General features: G+C 42.2%; 1 protein-coding gene across 1 annotated transcript in view; it reads left to right on the forward strand.

Moving 5' to 3' along the window:
* Positions 1-19,155, forward strand: part of SCARA5 (scavenger receptor class A member 5) — a 116,574-nt gene that overhangs the window by 65,984 nt on the left and 31,435 nt on the right. Inside the window, exons 5-6 of the mRNA XM_026715948.2 lie at positions 1,812-1,892; positions 7,140-7,229. Of these exons, the coding sequence (XP_026571733.1) occupies positions 1,812-1,892; positions 7,140-7,229 (171 nt within the window). The remainder of the gene's footprint in view (positions 1-1,811; positions 1,893-7,139; positions 7,230-19,155) is intronic.

Consider the following 19,155-nt stretch of genomic DNA (forward strand, 5'->3'; position numbering starts at 1 on the left):
ACTGAAGTAGTGTCTCACAACAGTTGCTCAGTTCTGCTCACCTTGTGGATGGTTTACATCAGGGATATCCAACCTTGGCAACTTTAAGACTTGTGGACTTCAACTCCCAGAATTCCTCAGCCAGCTGGTTTACAGGATTATGGTAAAGCACTCTACTTGGGGCTACCTATGAATATGATTTAGAAACTACTATCAGATAGTAGGTCAGACTGCTTAACAGAATGACACATATTCTTTGAGAGCTGCATTGGTTTCCAGTAAATTTCCAGTTACCTGTCACATGCTAGACATTACCTCTATATATATTTCTCAACTTACAACCATTCTTTTAGTGATTGTCCGAACAACTTGGCAACTGGCATGTATTTATGATGGTTGTAGTGTCCCAGGGGCACATGATTGCCACCTGCAACCTTCTCGGCTAGCTTCCAATAAGTAAAGTCAATGGTCAAAGATGGACTTGCTTAACACAGCAAAAAAAAGGTCATAAAAGTGGGTGCAGTTCATTTAATGACCTCATTGCTTAGCAGTGGAGATGCCAGTCCCAATTGTGGTTGTAAATTGAGGACTATCTGTAAAGCCCTTTAGGGCTCAGATTTACAGTTCTTGTAGAAATCTCTGCTCTGAGTACAACTTGCCAATTTTGTGTACTCTGATTGGAAGAATGTGCTTCTGAGTCCATCTCCCCAGATGGTATGGAAACAAAAACACAGAGACAAGACTTTTCCATGGCTATCATGACCCTGGAATTAAGGAGGATGTAAGATTCCTCTCCTTTTCCACTGGGGACAAGAGTGGTAGTGCTATATATGGTGTTCTGAGAAAGATGTCAATCTTTTACACTGATTATGCTCTATAGATTAATGATGTCATTATGGTTTTATATTGGTTTATCTTTTCATGTTTTCATGTTTTCATTACTGTGACCGCCCTAGATGGCAGCAGAGTTCAAATGCTATAAAAAGATAGAGCAAAAGAGAGTGAACGCTTAAATACAAGCAGGAGCTTAGACAGTATCTTGATATGAGAAACAAGTTACTCCAGGTGAGGATTTTCCAAGTCACAAAGCAAAATGATTGGCTCTTGTCAGTCAGGTGACTAGTACTGCATGCTCCATGGTCCTATTGGAATACAGAGATCAGTCTGTCAGATTTGATCGCATGTTCTTGGATTTTCCTACCTTCTTCTTGTTTCCCTGAATGACTAGAACCTGGACCTTAGCCCTCCCCTGCCTCAGGCTGCTAAATATATAATTCTAAATATCTGATTCTGACCCTCTTAAACCAGGAGTGGGGAACGATGGCCCTTTGTGGACTTCAATTCCATGCTGGCTCAGGAATTCTGAGAGTTGATGTCCATAAGTCATAAAGGGGCCATAGTTCCCCTCTCTGCCTTAATCCAAGTGTTGTTTTAACCTCCTAAAATACAACATCCTCTGCACTGTATGTTTATTTATTCCACAGGCTAAAATTCCAGAGCACCAAAAAGGATCACAGGGGCTAGGAATGGGAATGTTAGGCCAAATCATCAGGGAGAGGTCAAGTTATAAAAAGAAAGAGTAGCTGTTTAGTTATTACATGAGAAGAGAGCATTGGGGCTAAAGCTTGATAGAATATGATAGAAATGGATTAGCATTGGAGAGGAAGGTGAGCGGATGCTCCAGATGGCTGAACTATTAAAATAACGCAGGTGATAAGAGCCTCTGGTACTCAGTTGAAGTTCATTCATGAGTCTGATTGCCCCGTATTTGAGAACCCCCAAATATGGCTGATGGTTTGACATACCCCAATGTTTTTTTCCCCACATTCTAGGGCCACCAGGACCTAAAGGGGATCAAGGCAATGAAGGAATAGAAGGTGAACCTGGCCGGCCTGGTATGCCTGGACTGCAAGGTAGCGTATTCTTATTAAAGGGGAGGTTTCTTTTTCTGTCCTTATTTTTCTTTGCATTAGTTGTATAATACTACAGAGACCATGCATAATGTGTAATAGAATCTTCATCAGTTTTTTAAAAGTGCATTCTGCAATTCTTCTGCGAAAATGTAGTGGTGTAGGGTTTCCTGCCTAAGCAGGGGGTTGGACTAGAAGACCTCCAAGGTCCCTTCCATTCCATTCCATTCAGTGTTTATGTGAATCCTGTGCTGTTACTGAGTGACTATAGCAGAGACCCAGAAAGCCCAAACTCTCTCAATCCTTGTGATTGTATCCAGGAAACCCTAAAAAGAAAAAGAAAAACCTCCCTAAGCATTGTCTGCTAAAAGAGGATAATAAGGATAATATTATCCTAAAAGAGGATAATAAGGTGACTGGAAAGATCCCTCTTTGCTCAAGATCCTAAGACCTGCTCTTATTCCAGGTAGACTTCATAAGGTTCAATGGACAGAGAGTCTGGTCTGATTAAAAAGCTGTTTCCTGGGCAAATTAGGTGCCATTGAAATTTGAGTTTTTAAAAATCCTGCTATTATACAATTGTAATAGAATGTATCATGCACATTTGGTCTTGGAGCAAATTTTTCTCTCTGCTCCCTGCTTTAATTTGATTATATGAAATTCCTCTTGATTGCATGCAATTCCTCTTCATGTTTTTATTTTAGCAAACAATAGACATTTAAAAGATTATTGTGGCATTTATGGACCATCCTCAGTTTATATTTGGCACTGGATTGTTAGCAACTAATTCTTAGATGCACTTCAGGGAAGTGAGAGAGATGCTTGGTGCTTGAAGGGGAGGTGGAATTAGGAGGGTGGGGTTTATTTTGTGGGTTCTTAGTGACCCTCTGTCGGTTTCATGAACCACTTCTCCCCTCTTTCCAAACCAATGTTTGTAAAGGGAAATTAAATTAAATCCCTGAAAAAGAATTGCAAGCTAAATAGAAACTTATGTTATACATATTGCTAAAGTTCTGGCCAAAGCACCAGGTCATTATTAACTGCTCACAACTGGCTTACATTTCTGCCCCGGCAGAATTAAGACAGAAAGGCTGTGGAGAAACAGTTGCCTTGAGATATATGGGAGCAGTCCTTTCACCATGATCAACCACTATTTTAAAGCAGAGGACTGTCCAGGGTTTAAGAAGCCGTCTTACCTGGGGAATCCTAAGGAGGATTTCTCCAGCTCTTCTGGTAATCCCTTTGTTGAAAGAAAATTAAATTCAGAAATAATTATTCCTGCACTTCTTGTTGAACTCCTTTTAATTATCAAGGTGATCTGGAAGCAGCCAAAAAAACAGAAGAAAATATTTCGCAAATGAAGACAACACAATATTGAGATAGCTTAACAAAATAACAATGTTGGAAGTGACATTGGAGGTCTTCTAGGAGTCCAATCTCCTCTTCAAGCAGAAGATCCTATAGCAGTGGAGGCTAACCTTTTGGGGCTCCCGTGCCGATAACTGTGTGCGCGCTTGCCTGCTCGTGCTCCTGTACCATCACCCAGAAGGCAATGCACACGGGACACCCATGCCTCCTGTGCATGCACATGCGACCCACGCAACTCATGCTTCTGCACATGCATACATAACTGCGCAATCTGCTCTGTGCACTTCTGCACATGCGCACGCGACCCCCACACGCACGCCACATGCTTCTGCGCATGTACAAGTATCTCCTGCATGCCGCCGCGCCCCCGCACATGCGCACCAATCAGCTGTCGGGTGGGTGCCGTGTGCGCATGCACAGTAGACTTTTTCTGGGTGAGTGCTCACATGCCAGCAATAATGGCTCTGCATGCCACTTTTGGCACACGTGCCATAGGTTTGCCACCACGTTCCTATAGCAATTCAGATGAATGGTTGCCCTGTTTCTTCTTAAAAATCTTCAATAATAAAGCATCCACAACTTCTGAAGGCAAGCCATTCCGTTGATTAATTATTCTAATTTAAATATCAACTTAAACATTTTTTCATAACATACAAACTTGGTACTTGAACATTCCTGAACACACAAAGGTGGTTCCCCAAAGTTAACACATAAACACACAAAAGGGAGGAAGATATGTTCACTCAGCAAAGATAAGGATATTTCCACCAGAGCTGCATCTCCTCCAGTATAAACATTTCAAAGGGCACATTCGCACATCACACAAAGAAGCACCTTTCATATATATATATATATATATATATATATATATATATATATATATATATATATATATATATATATATATATATATATATATATATGTAGATCTTTGGTTGTTCGGGTTTTCTCCCGCGTAAGATTTGAAGTATCTAGGCAACGTTTCGATGAAGTCTCATTCATCATCTTCAGGCTTCTGTCTCCAGCTCTGTGCTTCTCAGAGTAATGGAGATTGCAGCTGCTTCCTCCTTTTAACTGCCAGTGGGGGTGGAACTTGATTGGGTGGGGGCTTGGCTGTGTTCTGATTGGGTGGGGGTGTTCTCATTGGTAGGGGTTTGGCTGTGTTCTGATTGGTTGGGGGTTAGCCGTGTTCTGATTGGTTGGAGGCGTGTTCTGTTCAGGAGGGGGCTTGGTTGTGCTCAGGTTAGTTTTAGTTGCTGGGGATTTGAGCTGGAGAGTTGTGATCTTGCTGTTTGGCTTCTAGTTCGTGGTCCTGCTGCATCTTCATAGTGGGTGTTGGTTTGCTTCATGTATGGCTCAGAGGGGTTTGAAGTGGGTAGTGATGCAGCTGCAGTGCAGCTTCTGGTCCATGGTCGTTTCTCATTTTCTGAATGGGTGGGAGTCTGTTTTCTACATGGAAGTGTGGTGGTGGCATCTTGTGTGGCTCTCATGGGTGTGGGTCCAGTGTCCTTCTTCATGTTAGGTACTCGTCTGTTCATGAGGGCGGGTTTCCAAATGGCTGGAAGGCGGGAGGTGTCATCTCGTTTGTTCATGCTGTGTGGGCGTTTTTCTATCTCTATGGCTTCTCTGATTATTCTGCTGTTGAAGTGTTCGGTTTTGGCGATAGTTCTGGTATTTTTAAAATCAATTTCATGTCCTGTGGCTTTGAGGTGTTGGACCAGGGAAGAGGTCGTTTCTTCTTTTTTGATTGAGTTCTTATGTTCTTCAATGCGTGCGCTTATTCTTCTGTTAGTTTGTCCAATGTATGTGTTAGGGCAGGCTGTGCAGGGGATTTCGTATACTCCTTGGTTTTCTAATTCGATTTTGTCTTTGGGGTTTCTTAGGATGGTGAGAGGGAGAAAACCCGAACAACCAAAGATCTACATATAAATACCCGCGAGAACCTCAGAAAACAAATATATATATATATATATATATATATATATGTGTGTGTGTGTGTGTGTGTGTGTGTGTGTGTGTGTGTGTGTGTGTGTATGTATGTATGTATGTATATGTATATGTATATGTATATGTATATGTATATGTATATGTATATGTGTGGTATTCAGCTTTGTTCGGATTTTCCACGTCATTATAGTTGTGCTTTTAAAGTTGTAGCAACATTTCGGCAGAATCTCATCTGCCATCATCAGGCTACTGTATAGTGTCCATCTGTGAGTCAGACTTCACAGATGAACACTATACAGAAGCCTGATGATGGCAGATGAGATTCTGCCGAAACGTTGCTACAACTTTAAAAGCACAACTACAATGACGTGGGAAAATACCCGAACAAAGCTGAATACCATATAGATAGATAGATAGATAGATAGACATAGACATAGACATAGACATAGACATAGACATAGATATAGATATAGATATAGATGTATAGTATATATATGTTTTCGTAGATTTTCATGGGTACAGGTATGTAGGTCCAGGTGTGTTCGGGTCCTTTTTCATGTAAGATTAAGAGTATCTTGGCGCTGTTTCGGTGAGGTCCCACTTGCCATCCTCAGGCTGGTGCTTTTGTCTTCATGCCAGTGCAAGCAGTGTGTGATTGGAGCTGCCGTCCCTCTATAAATACTGGTGGTGCAGTGTGCTGGGCTGGTCGGCTGTGTTGCTGCCTCTTGATTGGTTGATGGAGTTGATGTTGGTATAATGGGCTCTGTGATGGCTTTGTGAGTTTTGTTGTGGAGATATCCTGGATCTTGTGCTGTAATCTCCTGGGTCATTTGTTTTGTAGTGATCTTTTTTCCGTTCGCCTCTCGTGTTTTAACGGCTTGGGTAATGGGTTGTGTGATGGGCTTGCGAGTTCTTTTGTTGTGGTATCCTGGGTCCTGCTTTGTAATCTCCTGGGTTGTTTGTGTTTTGATCTCTTTTCCATTAGCCTCCTGTGTAGTAACGGCTATGTTCTGATTGATTGGGGGGTTGGCTGTGTTCTGATTGGCTGGGGGTGTGTTCTGTTCAGGTGGGGGCTTGGTTGTGCAGAACACACCCCCAGCCAATGAGAACACAGCCAACCCCCCAACCAATCAGAACACAGCCAAACCCCCAACCAATGAGAACACACCCCCACCCAATCAGAACACAGCCAAGCCCCCACCCAATCAAGTCACACCCCCACTAGCAGTTAAAAAGAAGAAGCAGCTGCAAGCTCATATTACTCCGAGAAGCACAAAGTCGAAGACACAAGCCTGAAGATGATGAATGAGACTTCATCGAAACGTTGCCTAGATATTTCCAATTTTACGTAGGAGAAAACCCAAATAACCAAAGATCCACATACAAATACCCGCAAAACCCTCAGAAAACACACACACACACACACACACACATATATACATATATACGTATATAACCAACCTCAAGATAAATATGACCCACATGTGGTTTGCTTGTGCTGCCCAGATCTCACCTTCTAAGTACCTGATAGGCTGGTGGTAAATCAGTACTCCTGTTGACTGATAAGAGGCCTATCTCCCAGGCTTCAATCACTCTCTTGGCTGTTTTTGTGCCTGCTTATCCAACAATCTTAGTAGCTGCAAAATGGAATGTGTGTCCTTGTTCATTGCAGTGTGAGGCTACCAATGAGTTTGGGTCTCCATGCAGGGGATTCAGTAGATTACATTGGAAGTATTTCCCACCTCCAACTAATTACTAACCAAGCCTATTTAGTGCAGTTAGTAGTTCCACAGTTAGGAGAGACACATGGCATGCAGGCTAGGCTGCTAATTTTTGTTATTGTTTGTAAAGTATAATGCATGCTTTTCTTTTTTAAAGCAAACTCTACAAATGTCTGAGACTTGTCCTGCTTGTTTTTTTAAATCTTGAATGTAGGGTATCCTGGTGAAAGAGGACAACGAGGGCCAAAAGGGGACAAAGGAGATACTGGCCAGCGTGGGCTACCTGGCCTCCGGGGAATGACAGGTATTGTATTTGCTGTTTGTTGATGTTCTGATAACAAAACTGGATACAAAATCACTATAATCCACCCAAAGAAGTGTTTGTTCAAATTTCATAATTGGTCTTCCCTGCAAAACTCTAGGTCAGGGGTGTCAAACTCCCAGCTCGCGGGCTGGATGCGTCACACACTGGCCACGCCCACGCCTGGTTTAGCAAAGGGAAAAACAGACCTGATAGGTCATGTGACACTGCTGTGATGACGCAAGCTTGACACTCCTGCTTTAGGTGAAGAAAGCTGTTGATTTCTGATTCAGATAAAAACTATGCCTGCTGTTCTCCTTTTATTATTTCTGTAGCTATTGGAATTTGATGTTCAAATCTGGCAGCGAATTGAATTCCTGGTTGTAATTTTGTGAGAGTTTTGATTAATTAAATTAGCATGATCTGTCCAAAAATATTACATTTGATTACATGATAGAAATTAGGAACAACATAGTTTGCTAAGTTATTGGAAGCTAAATATTAAATACCAGACAAAAATGTTCATGTACAGCAAGCATATCCCAATGTCATGAACTTAATCTACAGAGAACTGGGGATGGGCTAGCTCTGTTTACAAGTGATTGTTGATTCTTATCTCATAGTGCATAGAAACATGTATACAGGAAGTGCATTTTTACAAATCTCTTAGAGCTAGAATATAGATTCAGAATAAAAATATCTTCCTGAAGCTCAGCTGTTTCACATCTGAACTGCTAGAAGAATTTGTCCTTTACCTACTTATGGATTAAATGTCAGGTTTTTTTCTGATATGTTATTGGAAAGGAGTTTGATGTATTGTGTAAATAATGATGTATGACGCAGAAGTCACAGCTTCTCTACCATTTCTGCTGAAATTTCATATGAATCCCCCACCATTTCAGAAGTCTTTCCTCCTTACTGGTTAGACTGCATCTTGATCTAGCCTAGCCAAGTGTCCATGTTCCGGATGCCATGATACAAAACCTTGGAGACAAAACTAGGAGAATATTTATTTAAGTATCTGTACCCTCCCTTTATTATTTTTTATAAATAACTCAAAGTGGTGAACATATCCAACACTCCTTCTTCTTTCTATTTTCCTCACAAAAAACAACTCGTCGTGAGGTGAGTTGGGCTGAGAGAGAGTGACTGGCCCAAGATCAGCTAACTGGCTTTCATTGCTAAGATGGGACTTGAACTCACAATCAGCCACATTCTTCTACCTGGTGCCTTAACCACTACACCAAATGGGAAAACAGGCAACATTTCTCTAAGTTTCTGACTGGCAATCAAGGGGTTGGTGCTTTTTATTTAAGTAATTGGCATTTCGTTGCTATGGTTAAGTTCATGGCTTTCACATCTTTCTTGGAGGGGATCACTCCCCTTTGCTTCCCCCTCTCCTCTGTCCATTGGTGATTGCCAGCAAGCAATTTGATAGGTGACTTGTGCAAAAACATAAGATCAGAGTCAATTTTCTTTTGATATGAGCCAAGCAATTCCCTTTTAACCGCGTAATTAAATGCATATTTTGGGTTTTTTTGTTTCTTTTTCCTGAGCCAAGTGGGTGGCATGGGCCACAAAAACACTTTAGACATTTTAGTGGTGTTGAAGGCCAGATCCTATAAAAATGTAAGAAACATCTTGCTGGATCAGACCAAAATGGCTTCACCCAGCTCAGCTTTCTGCTTCCAACATCAACCTGTCAGAAGCTTCTGAAGAAAAAAAAAAAAACCACATACAGGCTGGGCAAAGTTGTAGCCTCTGATTTACTTGGAGGTTTCAAGTCCTACTCTTTTAAGCTAAATCATGGCTCTCGTGTAGCACTTTAAAACAGCAGTAGGAGAAGAAAAGGTAAGATTGATCATCTCCCTAACCCCCTCCTCTATCTTTTAAGCCCTTCATTAAGGTGATGGCAGCGCAGCGTCCTTACTCCCCTTTTGTTTACAGCATCTGGAATCCCATAAAATTCAATCTGGGTACTGCAAACTGATAAATCTGGGGGATGGAAGAATGAACAAATGGGCAGAAGGAAAACAGTTTGAGAGGATGTTTTAAAGATTTTTAAGATGGCATGTTAGCGGTGAACTCCTAAGCTAGGGAAAAGAAAGACCATCTGGCTTGGCTCGGTTCCCAGGATATAAGTCTGAATTCCCTACATAAAAATTTCCTGATCGGTCCCCATTGCAGCTATTTAGGTACACAAAAACAGCTAAACCTATATATGTGTGGGTACGTGCCAAATCAAACCACATGTTTAAAAATAAAACCAGCCCTTGAAATTCAACTTCTTATCAGCACAATCTCTTGGAAGATAAAGCCAGCGAAGGAGTTTTGTTTGTGATCAGAGCTGGACTTGCAGATGCTGGATTTAACACATTCAATTTTGTTGAAACTTGGAAAGGTGGAAGCATTTTCTAAAATGAAAACTGCAGCATTCTTGAGCAGTATTTGTTGGCTCAAGAATGCTATGAGTGCCCCCACTGAAAAAAAAAAGAGAACTTAAAAGGAATCCTACAGTTGGTTTAGGCCAAAGGTGCACCTAATCAACTATTCTGTTTCCCATCTAGCCAATCAGATGACTGTGAGGAGATTCTAGGCTAGTTTGGGAGTGGGGGGCAAGCTTCTCTCCTACTGCTTCTCCCCGGCAATTAATATAATGAAGCATGGAAATAACTCAATCATCATGATAAGTAGCATTTGATTGTGTGTTCTTCCTCCTCTTCCTCTGTGAGTTTGTATAATCTTTCAGAGTTCAAGCATACGAGCTATATGAATTAGCATTTCCAATTGCCTCTTTGGATGACCTCTTGATTCTAGCATTACAAGAAAAAGAAAAAAAATATCCTACTCACTTACTGTACTTCACATCTTGCATCAATTTGCACACACCTGTGCAAGTAACATTTTGCCTGTTATAGTATTATCTTTTATAGGGTTATTGAAGAGCAACAAAGATGATTAGGGGACTGGAGGCTAAAACATATGAAAAATGGTTGCAGAAACTGGGTATGTCTAGCCTAATGAAAAGAAGAACTAGGAGAGACATGATAGTAGTGTTCCAATATCTTAGTGGCTGCCATAAAGAAGAGGTGGTCAACGTATTCTCCAAAGCACCTGAAGACAGGACAAGAAGCAATGAGTGGAAACCAATCAAGGAGAGAAGCAATGTAGAACTAAGGAGAAATTTCCTGACAGTTAGAACAATTAATAAGTGGAATAACTTGCATCCAGAAGTCATGAATGCTCCAACACTGAAAGTTTTTAAGAAGAGATTGAACAACCATTTGTTTGAAACGGTATAGGCTAGGCTTCTTGCCTAAACAAGGGGTTGGACTAGAAGACCCCTCAGAATCCCTTCCAACTCTGTTATTCTGTTATGTATTGTTCTTCCTTATTTTCTAAACTAAAAAACTAAAATCTACATCCTTTCCTCATAGAGGAATTAATCAACTCTGTAACCATTTTGGGCTGATCTTTTTTTCCCCCTTACTGAAATAATTTTGTTCAGAAACATATTTTTGCATGCCTGCTCACTGTTTACCATCAAGAGCAAGGGAGAAAAATTGCACAGCTGTTCTTTCTTGGAATAGGATTCCACAAAATTACTGCTACCAACCACGTGGTCCATTGAATCCAGTATCATTCAATTTGCTTGACAGCTGTTCCTACAGATCTTTGGAGATCTAATATTTTTAGATATTCATATCTAATATGAAATTCTCAGTTTGGATAACTTAGAACTGTGTTGCTTGCAGACAGACCTAGGTATTAGATACAAAATTATACGCAGTAATGTTTTACCTGTAAATGACTTTTTCTGTTTTAATCGCAATAATATGCATGCGAATAACTGCTTTAAACTCAGTGTAAATCATTCTAAACTTGACTGTAAAAATATGATTTCTGTAATAAAGTGTCAAAGTCTGGAATGCCCTATCTAATTCAGTTGTCTCAGCTACAAATTTTCAGTTTCAGTCACAAACTGACTTTCGTGGACCTTACTTCATACTTAAGTGCAGGGGTGGAATTCTATGGGTTTGGACTGGTTCGGGTGAACTGGATGTTAAATTTAAACCGACCGGCTGGTCACAACCATCCCTCCCCTGCCCTCCCAGGAGTCTCCATGCGGCCCATTTTCAATGGGAGGAGGCTCTGGGAGGGGGAAAAATAGGCCTTCTGGAAGTCTGAAAATGGGCCTGTTTCCAGCTTCTGGAGGGCCTCCAGAGCCCAGGAGAGCCCATTTTCACCCTCCCAGAGGCCCGAGGGAAGCCTCCGGACCCTTGGGAAGGCAAAAAACAGTCCTCTTGGAAGTAGTGGAAGTCATGAAACAGGCCGATTTCCAGCTTCCGGAAGGCCTCCAGAGGCCCAAGGGAAGCCTCTGGACCCTTGGGAAGGTAAAAAAAAGGTCCTCCCAGAAGTTCCAGGAGGCCATGCCCACCATGTCCACGCCCACCCAGCAACTGGGCAGCGAACCAGTTGCTGGGATTTTAGAATCCTACCCTGCTTAAGGGGGCATGTGTAAGCACACTAACATGCCATTCGTCCCTGTCATTTTATTTTTATTCTCTTGTTCTTTGTTTTTGTTTGACAAATTCCAATAAATAATGTTGCATTTGGAAAAGACTGACCTGAAGTCTCCACTCTGGTCCGTGTTTCCAGTGGGAACACAGACCGTTCCTATTGGCTGATGCCATTGACAGCTGACTATAAAAGGGAGCTGTCAAAAGGCATCAGCTGTTGCCCACCAGCTGGCTGCCTTGTTAGCACGGCAGCCGCGGCAACCCTTTATTGTTCCAATAAAGTAAAAAGCTGAAGTTTGCTCTGTGTTCACCTCAGTTATTCTGCCGCTCCACAACACTGGCGCTGAAGGCGGGATCCATATAAGAAGCAACCGAGCAAAGAATCGCTGAGCGAAGTCACTACAAAAAGAGCCGAAGCCACTACTGAGCTGTATGTTACTTTAAGAGCTTACTGTCACTATTCACGAGCACGAATTTCAACCTTCCTCAGAAGATCTGGCACCGCTGAGTCGAGATGACTTCGAACCCTGGGAACCACCTTTCAGACCGACAGCAGAAACATGGGAGTCCTACAGAAACCGATTTGATTGTTTCCTAGATGCCATAGACCTCGCTGACATTTCTGACCATAGGAAAAAGTCCTACTTTTTAAGTTTTTGCGGAGCCACAGTGTTTGACACTGCTACGCCATTGTTGGCTCTGCGTTCAATTAAGACTGTTCCATGGGAAGAATTGCAGGAAATTCACTCTAACTACTATTCCCCTAAGCCATCCCGAATTGCCAAGCATCATGCTTTTAGAAGACGGATTCAGGCTGAGGGAGAGACTATTAGTGGTTACATGGCTGCCCTATGAACAGCTGCCTTGCACTGTGGGCTTAGAGACTATCTGGAGGACATGCTATTAGACCAACTAGTTTGTGAAGTCAGGGATTTAAGGCTACAAAGGCATCTATTGGCTAAAGGGGATTTAACCGTTAAATTAAGAATTGAAGAATCTCAAGCTGCTGAACTGTCAGGACTTTCAGCAGCAGATATTCAGGGAAATCCAATTAGCCAGAGCAGCTCAGCCATCCATTACGATGAAGCCTCCACAGAAGAAGGCTATGAAGAGGCTAGTGATGTAAATCGCCTCAGGCAGCCCAAAATCAGTCAAAGGGAAAACAGGTCAATCCCCAATCAACCTCCACAGTCTCAGCCCATCTGTCTAAGCTGTGGGGAAACTACCTCAGGGCACCCTGCAAGTTCAAGAATGCCATTTGTCTAAAATGCCAGTGAAAGGGGTCATTTAGCCAGGATCTGTCAAGCAGGAAAGACATTTGCCCCAAAGCCTCAGACAACTCAGCATTTCCAAAAACAAATTGAAGACTGTTTCACCTGTTATCAAGCCAAGCTGACTAACAAAGGCTCTAACAAAATCAGTGTTTTTGTTTCTGTAGAAGGGAAACCTTGCAGGATGGAGGTAAACACTGGCTCAGCATTGTCCATCACCTCATGGAGCATGACTGAAATGACTGCTTCCCAGAATGGCTAAGAAGACGCTTCAAGGCTGCAACTTAACTCGACATGACTACCAAGGCAGAACCATCCCAGTCATCAGAAAAGGCAAGTTTTTTATTCAATTTCAAAATTTTAAAGGTCACTTGCCTTTAGTGGTAGTGGATGGTGCCCTCCCAAGCCTGTTGGGGTTAGACTGGTTCCCTGCCCTTGGCCTCTATATAAGTGGAATCCACTCTATTGCAAATGCTGAGGTGGATGCCTTGTTTAATGACTATGCTGATGTGTTCAGCGAGGGCCTGGGCTGTTACTCGGGAACCCCAATATCTTTCAACTTGGACCCTCTGGCAGTCCCAATCTGTTTAAAGCCTCAAAGGATATCTTTTGCAATCCGCCCCGAACTTGACATGGAGCTAGACAAATTAATTAAACAGGATATATTAGAGCCTGTGGACTTTGCAAAATGGGAAACCCCAATAGTGACACCCCTGAAGAAAGATGGCAGTTTAAGAATCTGCACGGATTATAAGAGCTCTTTGAATAAATATTTACAAATCAGCGCTTATCCAGTCCCAGTTATCTAGCACCTACTGCATTCTTTTGAGCCAGGAACCATTTTCGTGAAACTAGACATGTCACAGGCCCATCAACAGTTCCCTGTTGATGACACAGCTGCTGAACTACAAACTATTGTAACGCACAGGGGCACTTTAAATGTAGGCGCCTCCAATTTGGCGTAAGTGTGGCCACAGGAATTTTCCAATCATTAATGGAAAGACTACTTCAAGGATTACCTGGCGTAATAACTTATTTCGATGACATTTTAATATCTGCCCCTGACAAGCCTCAGTTACTGCAAAGAGTCCAAGGAGTCCTTGATTGTTTCAGAAAGTATGGTCTTAAGTTAAAAAAAGAGAAATGCATTATTGCTACCCCACACATCGAATTTTTGGGATACAGAATTGATGCCTCTGGTATTCACCCAATCGAATCCAAAGTAAGGGCTATTCACGAGGCACCCACACCAACTAACAAAACCGAACTCCAGGCTTTTTAAGGACTTCTTAGGCTTCCATTGCAGAACCTCTGCATAGACTCTTGGACAAGCAATCCTCGTGGCATTGGGGACCTAAGGAAGCCCATGCTTTCCATGCAGTCAAATCATTGCTTACATCTGATGCTGTTCTGATTCAATTTAATGAAAATTTACCTTTAGTCTTAGTAGCAGATGCATCACCTTTTGGCATAGGAGCCATTTTAAGTCAAAGATTGCCTAATGGTTCTGAGGCACCCATTGCCTTTTCTCCAGAACTTTTTCCCCAGCTGAGCACAACTACAGTCAAATTGACAAGGAGGCTTTGGCTGCAGTTGCTTCTGTCAAAAAATTCCATGCGTTTCTATATGGACACCATTTCGAGTTAGTTACGGATCATAAGCCTTTGATAGGTCTTCTGTCAGATGATAGACAAACTCCTCAGATTTTGTCTCCAAGAATGACCAGGTGGACTTTATTTCTGGCTGCCTATTCCTATACACTGGTTCATAGAGCTGGCAAGAGTCTCAGCCATGCTGATGCCCTTAGCTGCTGCTCCCTGACTGTTCCAGTTGAGGATCCTGCACCAACTAATGCTGTGTTCCTGATCAATGATCTCAAGCTTCCCATCACCACCTTTAATATTTCTACCCACTCTGCCAGGGACAAGTTAATTGCCCAAGTCCTTGACTGGGTGGGAAGGGGGTGGCCTGCAGTTCCTTATTCCCCCAAATTCGTACCCTTCAAAACTCACCAGCAAGAATTGTCTTCTTTGCAAGGCTGTTTACTTTGGGGAACTAGGATAATTATCCCTTCCAAGTTGCAGACCTCAGTTTTAAAAGGTAATTCCCTGTTAGGAGAATGAGCGCATACAGGGAGTCGTATTTGAGAGTAGTGTTTGAATAATACACATACAGCACACAGATACACTGTACAGTAAATGTAGGTTTTTACTTCCAGACAGTTTAAAGCAAAGGTCAAGATAAGCAGTCCAAAAGTCATTCACAGGTAAAATCAGTCAGTTTTCATCCAGGGATAATCCAAATATCAAAGTCCAGTGTCAAAAACAGTTCAGTATCAGACTTACATTAAATCCAGTAATATCAGTCAATTAGAAGAAATGGAGCAACGGTAATACTTTCCAACAGAAGGAAACAGAGATAGAGTCACACTCTCTTCTGAGATTAAGACTAAACAATCCAGGTTTCTGGCTCCATCTTATGGCTGTTTGAGAAACCACACCCAATTGCATGCTCTTGCATTCCCTTAAAGTTATAGTACTAAAATGTTTATCCTGGTTTTTATTTCTAACTCAAATACCTGTTGGGTGACTTATATTCCTAACAGTCCTGCATGAAGGGCATCCTGGCATTGTTGGGATGAAGGCCCTAGCTTGCAATTATGTATGGTGGCCGGGCATGGATGCTCAGATTACGAGCTGGGTGAATGCTTGTCAGCCATGCCAAATTACCAGACCTGCTCCACCCACATCTACTCCAGGCAGTTGGGAAGATCTGGGACCCCTTGGTCCCGGGTGCATATTGATCTGGCTGGCCCCTTTCACGGGCGTACATTCTTGGTGATGGTTGATTATTTTTCTATATGGGTAGAGCTGACCTTGATGACCACCACAACTTCAGAAGCTATCACTAAGGCTCTATCGAGGATATTCGTTACCCATGGCCTCCCTGACACTATCGTTTCTGATAATGGCCCCCAGTTTGCTTCCTGTGAATTTGAGGTCTTCTGAGCTAACCTGGGAATCAGGCATGCACTTACAGCTCCTTTGCACCCTGCCAGTAATGGTCTGGCTGAAAGGGCAGTCAGATCTGCTAAGGAGGTCCTGGAAAGGCTTGGGCCCATAAATTGGCATCCTAGGCTCACTAAGTATCTTCTAACCCAGCACACAACTCCCTGTGCCATGACAAATAGGTCTTCGGCTAAACTTCTCATGGGTAGACGTCTGAGGACTACTTTAGACAGACCTCATCCATATTACGCCCCCAGTCAGACCCCTAGGTTCAATAGCCAGACAAGGAAGTTTGCTGAGAGTGACCAGGTCTATGCCAGGAACTATGCGGGGCATCCTTTGTGGATGCCTGGGTGGATTGTGGCAGTAACCAGTCCTAAGTCTTACAGGGTCCAATTGCAAGACAGTCGCATTTGGCACCACCAACTTAGAAGGCATTGGAGTTCATCTACAGATGGCCCTCAGGATGTTCCTGCTGCAGAGAAACCACCGGCGCCCGAAGAAACTCCTCGTGAATCCGACAGTGATGCAAGCCTACCTCAGCAGTCATCGGTCCCTCACCTAGAGCCGCCTGAAGTTGAGATGCCAGCTTCGTCATCGCCAGAAAATGCCCGACAAGTGGAGGAGTTCCATCGAGCAGCAGCTTCATCGGAGCCTAGAAGATCTGGCCGCCTGTGCAAGCACCCGAGTTACCTAAAGGACTATGCATGCTCCATTCTGAGGAAAGGAGTGTTGTGTTCAGAAAAGACTGAGCTGAAGTCTCCACTCAGGTCGGTGTTTCCAGTGGGAACACGGACTGTTCCTATTGGCTGATGCCATTGACAGCTGACTATAAAAGGGAGCTGTCGAACAGCATCAGCTGTTGCCCGCCAGCTGGCTGCCTTGTTAGCATGGCAGCCACAGCAACCTATTATTGTTCCAATAAAGTAAAAAGCTGAAGTTTGCTCTGCGTTCGCCTCAGTTATTCCGCCGCTCCACAACAAACAAACAAACAAATAAATGTTGCTGCTTTGCATTTTTGTATAATAAAGAAATGCAACTGCTAGGTCTTTATTTTTACCATATTTTGCTGTTTAAAAACAGCTGTTTACTAAATAAAATATTCCAATAAATAAGATGATTTTACATCTTTTGGAAATAAGCAAGAGAGGTGAATGGCTTCCCTTAAAAAGGTGAGATTGCCATGCATAGTATCTCTGTGAGCACTGAGTTCATCCGGATCTGAATCTGCTTAGCATAATTCCTCTTTGCAGAATGCTGCCCTGAGAATAAACCATAGATGTCAATCCGAAAAATTGAATAGGGACATTTAGAGTTCAAGTCCAATTCTGCACTGCATAGGAATCCCAATTAAAGTATTCCAGATGGATGTTTGCAGTAATACAGATCTATTATTCCATGCCCTATTTTCTATGAGGCTGATTCATCTGTGACTCTCTCTTTCCTTTCAAATTCTTGGAGAATGTCAACAGGTCTTTTGTCTAGTTTTCTCAAGGCAAAATGCTTCACATTCCTGCAATCTCTCTTCATAAGTCTAAGTTTTTGATGCTTTTCGGTATCCTCCTTGCCGTCCCCTAAATCTGTTTCATTGTACTTAACTTGCTTAACATTGTTAACATTGCTTAACTTGTACTTAACATTGTTCCTTTCACATCACAGGGCCTGCAGTTTTGCATTTTGCCGACCACTTTGGGCAAAATGTCCAGTCTGCAGCGTCGTTGGGACATATATGCCTATGGTTTCTATGTCTTAGAATAAGATTCTATATTCAACCAGGATGATTAGGGGACTGGAGACTACAACATATGAAGAATGGTTGCAGGAACTGGGCATGGTTAATCTAGTGAAGAGAAGGACCAGGGGAGACATGATCGCAGTCTTCCAATATTTGAGGGGCTGCCACAGAGAGAAAGGGGTCAAGCTGTTTGCTAAAGCACCTGTAGGCCAGACAAGAAATAATGGATGGAAACTGAACAAGGAGAGATTTAACCTGGAAATAAGGAGAAACTTTCTGACAGTGAGAACAATCAACCAATGGAATAGCTTGCCCTCAGAATTTGTGGGAGCGCCATCACTTGAGACCTTCAAGAAGAGATTGGACTGCCATCTGTCAGAAATGGTGTAGGTTCTCCTGCTTGGGCCTTCCAATTCTGTTTATCTGTTATCTGTCTGTAGAAGCCACTATATTTGGAAGTGAAACAAGGAAATTCTTTGAATTCAGGAATAAAATAAAAGTTAAAATTAAGAGAATTATAGGGGTGCATTCAGATTGAATGTGCTTCCCAGCAGCCAGAAAAGGTCTTTCAATTTCCCTTCTCCCAGACACGATTTTGTAATCACACAATATAATTATGTGGCTTGTTTTTAGAGAACCTCAGGATGGAAATATAGGTATGTCCTGAACTTTATTGGTAATTTGGGAAACATGATCAATTTGGTTTTTATTTTGGTTTCAGTCCCTCCTTATAAAATAAAAAGATTAGCAAATAACTCACATCCAATTAAGGTGATTTAGATAAAATTTCCTGAGTATTTTACATGCTCAGCATTGCTTTTGAAAAAAAAAAAAAAACCAATTACTTTCAAAGACCTGGATGACTGAAAATCTTCATAGACATTTACTTTGAATGACATATACTTGGGAAAATAATTGTTGCTAGCCCTTGATTTTTTTTTTAATGCTATTTTGATTGTTCTTAATCTGTCTTCAGGGGATAGAAAGAGAGATAAAAATTTAGGGAAATGAAAGAACCCTGCAGACTGCTGGCCCCTCTGCCAATGCAAGCAGACACGGGTAACACCCCAAGGCCAAGATAAACTTTATTAATAGTAATAAGGGAATCCAGCTGGGTTGTTCATAACACTTTTCCCAGGCCCAGGAATGTCAAGCTGGGCAAATGAAGACATGGGTTCAAAGAAGATCTTATCTTTTGCTATTAAACTCAGATTTCAGATTCATGGTATTTACTAGATATTTGTGTGTGTATGTGTGTGTTTTAAAAAATCACACATGTCACTATTTAACTTGTTTAACTTGTTTTTCTTATGGAAGTAGAGAGATAAGTGTTGGCTTTGCTACATGTGACTGTTATGGATTTTCACTGCTGCTGTTGCGTCTTTCTGTTCCCCC

This window comes from Pseudonaja textilis, chromosome 1, assembly GCF_049901715.1.
Source record: "Pseudonaja textilis isolate UNSWEBS1 chromosome 1, rPseTex1.2, whole genome shotgun sequence".
NCBI classification, from domain to species: domain Eukaryota; kingdom Metazoa; phylum Chordata; class Lepidosauria; order Squamata; family Elapidae; genus Pseudonaja; species Pseudonaja textilis.